Source organism: Dama dama, chromosome 1 (assembly GCF_033118175.1).
Source record: "Dama dama isolate Ldn47 chromosome 1, ASM3311817v1, whole genome shotgun sequence".
Lineage (NCBI taxonomy): Eukaryota > Metazoa > Chordata > Mammalia > Artiodactyla > Cervidae > Dama > Dama dama.
In genome coordinates this window covers 50,165,997-50,173,276 of record NC_083681.1, presented here as the reverse complement: position 1 = coordinate 50,173,276, position 7,280 = coordinate 50,165,997, and the positions used below count along the sequence as shown (strand labels likewise).

Sequence of the window (7,280 nt, the reverse complement as noted above, 5' to 3'; positions counted from 1 at the left end):
ATTTTCATTTCTAATTTTGTTAATTTGGTTCTTCTCTCTTTGTTTCTTAATGAGTCTTGCTAATGGTTTGTCAATTTTGTTTATTTTTTCAAAAAACCAAATGAGAGGTTTTATTTCACTTTATTTTACTTAATGAGCTGTTTAATTGGACAGATCATGCCAGGATTTTACTAATGAAAGCCACCAATTATCTATCCTGAGTTTCTATGGAAGTCAGCATTAGTGAAAGAACATTCAACCTAAAAACAATGTATTTCTAAGTTCAAGCATTCAATGCAATCCTATCTCACTTAAAAAAAAAAAAGGAATTCACATTTGTATACCACTCCAAAGGAGCAAAAGGAAATTTTTATCACTATAAATAAATGGAGTAGAAAATGTTTTTTGTTTGTTTTGTATTGCTGGAATATCCAACACATCACTTGTCTCGCACTGCGTGATCAGCCTTGGTTTGTCCATCGGGAAAAGGGAGCCCTCAAGGTTAAATTCCTTGCAGAGCCATGTGAGCTTCCAGATTGAGTACCCACACCATCATCTATCCAATTGAAAGCATTCAGATGTCTGCTGGTATTCCATGTTTCCTGTGCCATGCAATGATGTTCTCTTCCACTTCCTTCCCTGGGTGGGGTATACCTGAAAAAAATAGTGCAGATGGTTTTGAGTTAAAAGGGCTTAGAAGACTCTTCTCACAGAAAATACCAGCTAACCCAAAAGTCCAGGCACAAGTTCTTACCAACAAAGGAACTGAATCCAGCCAAGATCTTTAGTAGAAGCAGATAGTATGCAGAAAGCTCTTGCCTGTTTTCTTCTTCACTGCCTGGAGCAGCTTAGGCAGACTGCTTTGCATATCATCCTCCTTCTGGAGACCCTGGCAGAGGTCACAGAAGATCAGAGCTCCAAGTGTGGCTGCCTCCAGGATGTCCTCTATTTCCACGTTGATCACATGCACAGGTTGCCAGGTCTTCTGTTCTCTAGCACACAGATCTTTCACCACCATTTTATACACTCTCTCAGCACAAGTGAAGATGACATCAAAGGGATCTCTGCACTCTTGAAATCTTTCAGGGCCAGGTTTGATTCTCTCATTTCTTTCCAAGATCTGTAACACACCATTGCTCCTGTAGTGATTCTGTTTTTGCAGAGAAGGTCCTTGTGTATCTGCTCGTATGTGGTGGAGAAATCATATACCACAGGGAGGTTGGGTGCCAGTCCTGGCCGTGTCACACAGGATCCCACTCCAAAAGACCTGACACTGAATCCCTTCTTCTTGAGAATGCTGTGGGCTTCCATGCTCCTGTTCATGTTGCTCATACAGACCACAGCCACCCTGAGTGTGGAGGATGACATTATGTTGGCCACTTGGAACTACAGGCTGATGGGTGGGCTTAGAGTCTCTTAAAGGACTCAGAAGCCAGGGAGAAGTCAGCCTAGGTCAAGTTCTTCAGACTAATCTAGTGTCAAAGAAAAGATTGTCCCCTACCCCAGGTGGGAGGAGAACTTTTGATTGATAATTGGGTTAACTCTTGAGTAATTGGATTTGAATAGTGGGCTCTGACCAGAGGATCAGTCCAGGCATCAGAACAATACCTAAAAATGTAATTTCCCAAAAGGGTGTGGTTACCCCATGGGTGTGGTTTGAAATCTTCACTTAGCCCTTGGGTTCAATTGTGGGTGGGGCTACTATTGATATTAGGCAAAATACCTAGACTACTCCCAAACTTGTCACCAGCCCCATCCAGTGACCTGAGAACATGCATGTGAAAAACATGTTTGAAATGTCGAGGCTTACACTTAATTCAATTATGCATAAAATTACAAACATTGTTTTCTATTTCTTTCCTATAATTGATACTCTAGAATTTTAACTGTCAATCATGAGAGGATACAGATAGTTTTACCTATAAGTAATAAAATGATTCACCAGTGTAAAAAGTGATTCCTAGAAAACATCCCTCCTGATAGTGTTTGCAGGAGTTACAACACTGCACATCCTCCATTTGATTTTCTTGAATTCATGATGATTCTCCAAGAACTGAGTAGCCTCCACTGTCTTTCCCATGTCTTCAAGGAGAGCTCTGTCTGACCACTCTATGCTGAAATATAGCAATTTTTTTTCCCATTTCTTTTGTTACTTTGCACCGTTGACCTAGCAAAGGATATAGACATTAAAATTATAAATGGGACATGAAACAGTAAGGAGAGACAGTCCCGTCCCTTCAAAATGGTGCAGGAAAAACATCCACTTAGAAAGCCAAAGGTTTTATATCCCTGTGCCTCCATCAACATAGTGATTGTCACATTGCAATCTCAGTAAACACACTCGGCCTTTTCAAAGTGTGAATCCCAGACCCAGAGCATTAACATCAACCTGGAGTATGTGAAAAAGACAACTTTGGACTCCACATCACAAAATGAGAAAATCTGGGAGTGGAGCCCAAAATCTGTGACATACAAAGCCCTTCGGATGGTGTGATGTCCACCAAAGACTGACTCATAGCAGAGGTTTCTGAAACTTGACTGGACATTGACAGTCCCTGGGATGTCACTTGACTGGACTCTCCTTCCTCGGGAAGGAAAGTAAGTATGTGACAATTTGATATAATATATAAATCTGATAAGAAAAATAATAATCACTCTGAAGAAGAATTTGTGGAAAATTGGTGAATTTTGACTATGTTCTATATTTTGGATTATAGTGTTGTATCAGTGTGAAATATTGTGATTTGGTCATTGCACTGCTATGAGATTATCCTTAAGAAATCACTGCTAAATATTTGGAGACTGAGGGTCATGACACTGCATATTTTGCTAAATAGCACAACAAAAAAATCAGACTAAGAATGAGAGAGAGACAGGGCCAGGGGCAGAGGGGGCGGGGGTACAGGAAGGAGGCAAGGAGGTAGGGAAATGTGGCCAAATACTAATAGTGGCTGAATCTAAATGAAAGTTTTATGGGAATTTATAATTTATTAATGTAACTTTTATGTGTTTTAATAATTTTGACCATAAATAAGGCTGATCACCGAAGGACTGATGCTTTCGAATTGTGGTGCTGGAGAAGACTCTAGAGAGTCCCTTGGACAGCAAGGAGGTCAAACCAGTCAATCCTGAAGGAAATCAACTCTGAATATTCGTTGGAAGGACTGGTGCTGTGGGGTCTGGCTGCTCATTGCTCAAAAGCCAGTAAACAGGCCAGATTGATGGAAAGGAAAGTTGCTTTATTTCAGAGGCCTGCAACTGGGGGAGAGGGGTGGCAGACATCTGTCCAAAGGTCACCTCCCCCCACTGACAAGCAGGGGGTGAGAGAATTTATAGACAGGCAGGCACAGGGGATGGGGGTGTGGGGATGTGGCGTTACATGCAGAAATAGCATAGTCACAGTGGTCTGACCAGCATCATCTTGAATGTTTTAGGTACAGTTAATCTTCAGTTCCAGGGTCCATTTGTTCCAATTTCTTTGTGGTCAGTTCTCAGAATTGTGGAAGCTCATGTCCTGGGTACATTCGCTCAATATGTAGGTAATTTCTCTACCTCAGGTTTTAGTATCTATAAGACAGTTCACAGGATATGGCTCAGATTATCTACAGCCCTTGAGAAAGAACTGAAGGTCCTTGACTATGCTTGATGACTACATTATCATTAGTCGCCTTAGACAGTTTTCCTTTGTTTTAGCATTTCTCACTTTTCTGATTAAATTTATTCTTTGATTAAGGTTTTCTGCAGGCAAAAGGAAGACAGAGGACATGGGAGGGGGGCAAGGACCATATGGTCCTGCTCTACTTCATAATGACATAAATATCTTATTTATTGAAAATAATATATGTACGCACCCAATTCAAGGATGAAAAGTTGTGGAGAAGGGGTTGGTTTTGACAGATGCAGAGAACCATAATAACTTTACTCATGTGGATACAATGGAAAGGGTGTTAGAAATACAGCTCTACCCCTTATACAGAGTGAAGTAAGCCAGAAAGATAAAGAATATTACAGCATACTAACACATATATATGGAATTTAGAAAGATGGTAACGATAACCGTATATGCAAAACAGAAAAAGAGACACAGAAACACAGAACAGACTTTTGAACTCTGTGGGAGAATGTGAGGGTGGGATATTTCAAAAGAACAGCATGCATACTATCTATGGTGAAAAAGATCACCAGCCCAGGTGGGATGCATGAGACAAGTGCTCGGGCCTGGTGCACTGGGAAGACCCAGAGGAATTGGGTGGAGAGGGAGGTGGGAGGGGGGATCGGGATGGGGAATACGTGTAAATCTATGGCTGATTCATATCAATGTATGACAAAACCCACTGAAATGTTGTGAAGTAATTAGCCTCCAACTAATAAAAAAAAAAATAATGCTAAATGGAATTTTGTTATGGTTGTACACTATGGCAAGCAAAGAATAAGAAAGTTCCAGTTGATCTACATCCTTCTAAGCACTTGTTATTAGACTTGTTAATTTCTGTCAAACTAGTGGGTGTGACATAGTTTTGGTTTTAATTTACATTTTCCTGAACAACAAGAGATTGAAGAGCTTAAAAAAAAAAAAAAAAAAGAAATACAGCTCTAAATCTGGGTTCCTTGGGGCAACAGCCTCCCCTGGAGTCTTCAGGCAAATGCATAAAAATCTCTGCCCCCTGATGTCCAACTCTCAGAGTCCTCCTTGATTCATCACATTGTATTCTTTGAAGACTGCATTTGAAGCACGTAAGTAAGTTATTTACTGATATGGTATAAACTTTGGGGAAGGGAAGAAAATTACAGCATCAAGACTAATCTGTTTAGGGGAACCAAATCAGACATTTGAAAATATTAAGACCTTTGTTTGGTGTTAAGTAAGCAGAGTGATATCTAATCTTCTCCATTTTAAAAACTCACAATAGTAAACTCCTCCCAGGATAGCATCCAAGCTCCTTAACTTGTAATCACAGCCGAAATACTTTTGCTTCTATCTTTTTACCATTGCATATAGATGTGATCACACAAACATACAGGGTGGCAAACTGTTTAAAATATTTAATGAGTTAAAAATATTTAAATGCATGAAATATTTCTATGACAGAAGCTTATCCTTAAACTCTCAAAAGACTTCATGTCATTCCCCACCTAATTGACCTCCATCCAATGACATCCCATAGCCAAATAGACAGAATTATTCATTCCATCTGGTTCCCCTAGTATTTTTTCTTGGTACCACTGTTATCTTTCTTTATCATATAATTTTCTTTAACTATATAAACATTCATTTCTCTGTGAGATTATTACCTCATTTACAGATAATATCTTGTTCATCTTCCCATCCTATATTGTTCCTGGCTCACTCACTGTGGAAAAGAATCAGATAGATGCTATGAACTCTGAGTACAGTCTGAAATTTTGATTGTGTCTGTTAACAGGGGGTGAGGTCCCAGTACTCTGCTCCAGGTATGACTTCCTTTAACCATACCGGTGTTAGCCACACAGTCTTCTACTTTGTGGGCATCCCTGGCCTTGAGGACCAGCATGTGTGGATCTCCATCCCCTTCTTCATGTCCTATGTCATCGCCCTGCTTGGGAACAGCCTGCTCATCTTCATTATCCTCACAAAGCGCAGCCTCCATGAACCCATGTACCTCTTCCTCTGCATGCTGTCTGGAGCAGACCTTGTCCTCTCCACATGCACAGTCCCTCAGGCTTTGGCCATCTTCTGGTTCAATGCGAGGGAGATCTCCCTGGATCGCTGCATCACTCAACTCTTCTTCATCCATTCCACCTTTATCTCAGAGTCAGGGATCTTGCTGGTGATGGCATTTGACCGCTACATTGCCATATGCTACCCACTGAGATACACCACTATTCTTACACATACACTGATAGGAAAAATTGGTGTGACTATCTTTTTGAGAAGTTATGGTACAATTTTCCCAATAATATTTCTTCTGAAAAGGCTAACTTTTTGTAAAAGTAACATTTTTCCAACCACTGTTTGTGAGCACATTGCCGTGGCCAAATTTTCCTGTGATGACATACGAGTAAACTTCTGGTATGGATTTTTTGTCCTATTGTCAACAGTGACCTTAGATGTTGTGCTAATATTTGTATCATATATGCTTATTCTCCATGCTGTCTTCCGCATCCCTTCTCGAGATGCTCGCCACAAAACTCTCAATACATGTGGCTCCCATGTCTGTGTCATCATACTCTTTTATGGACCTGGGATCTTCTCAGCTTTCACGCCTCGATTTGCACATCATATCTTACCCCATGTCCATATCTTACTGGCCAATGTCTGCATTCTGGCTCCTACTATGTTGAATCCCATCATTTATGGGATCAAAACTAAACAGATCCGGGACCAGGTATCTCAGGTTTTGTGTCAAAAAAAGATATGACTTTGGAAATGGAAGCAAAATACTGTTTTCTCAACATTTCTCATTCAGAGTCTGAAAAATAAACCAGCTCACCTTCTTACTTCATTCTTACTCTAGATAGGTATTTGGAAAAAGGTAAATTATGGATAATCGCTAGATTATACTTTCCTGGTTTGTTGCATGCCTTGACATAATGGTGCAGTTCTTCTTTCTCTTATCTACTTTGGGGCATGGATGTATATATTCTTCCCTCTGTCTGCTCTATCACAAGGTTTTAATTTTCACAGGCTCACCTCTACCCATATTCATTCTGTTACTTGTTCTATCAGAAGGAAGGGAGGGAGGAAACGAGGTTCGGAGGAGGGAGGGAGAAAGGACAGAGAAGGAAGAGAGGAAGGAAAGGAAAGTTTCAGAGGGAAGGAAGGAGGGAAAGAAGCATGCAAAAACCTCTGGCATCCATATATTTCCCCATTGCTTTTCCTCTGTATCCCTTTTTTACCTCCTCTTGCTCCTCCTCCTCTTTCTTGTCTCCTTTTCCTCTTCCCCCTTTCCTTCTCCTTCTTCTTTCTCTGTTTCCATCAGAGAAAAACACCTGAAAGAGCTCTCTCTATATATTCAGGTTCCGATACTTTTCTATTTTTTTAATCTCATACCAATCATTTGCCCTTCATGTTGCATGTATGTTACAGTGATCTCTACCCTGCCGAATTCAATGGTCAATATTCATTCTACATGATACATAAGAAATATTTCACACAGCCAAACAGCTCTCATTCTTGAAAATTCTCCCTCATCCCACATCAGACAATAAATTAGAAATAAAAACTGTATAAAATTATTTATTTCTTATAAAATGGAGATATTAACTGCTAATATTTTACAAAAGATTGCTATATGTTTTCTATGGTATATTTGTGTGCGGGT

The 7,280-nt window shown here is 40.1% G+C and overlaps 1 protein-coding gene and 1 pseudogene across 1 annotated transcript; one reads left to right on the top strand and one right to left on the bottom strand.

Moving 5' to 3' along the window:
- Positions 1-763: 763 nt before the first annotated feature.
- LOC133054550 (RNA polymerase II subunit A C-terminal domain phosphatase SSU72 like protein 5-like) lies at positions 764-1,347 on the bottom strand (annotated as a pseudogene).
- A 4,085-nt stretch (positions 1,348-5,432) lies between these two features.
- On the top strand, positions 5,433-6,377 carry LOC133059612 (olfactory receptor 52B4-like). The gene has a single exon (XM_061147010.1). It carries the CDS (start codon positions 5,433-5,435, stop codon positions 6,375-6,377), a length of 945 nt encoding a protein of 314 aa, XP_061002993.1.
- The last annotated feature ends 903 nt before the right edge of the window (positions 6,378-7,280 follow it).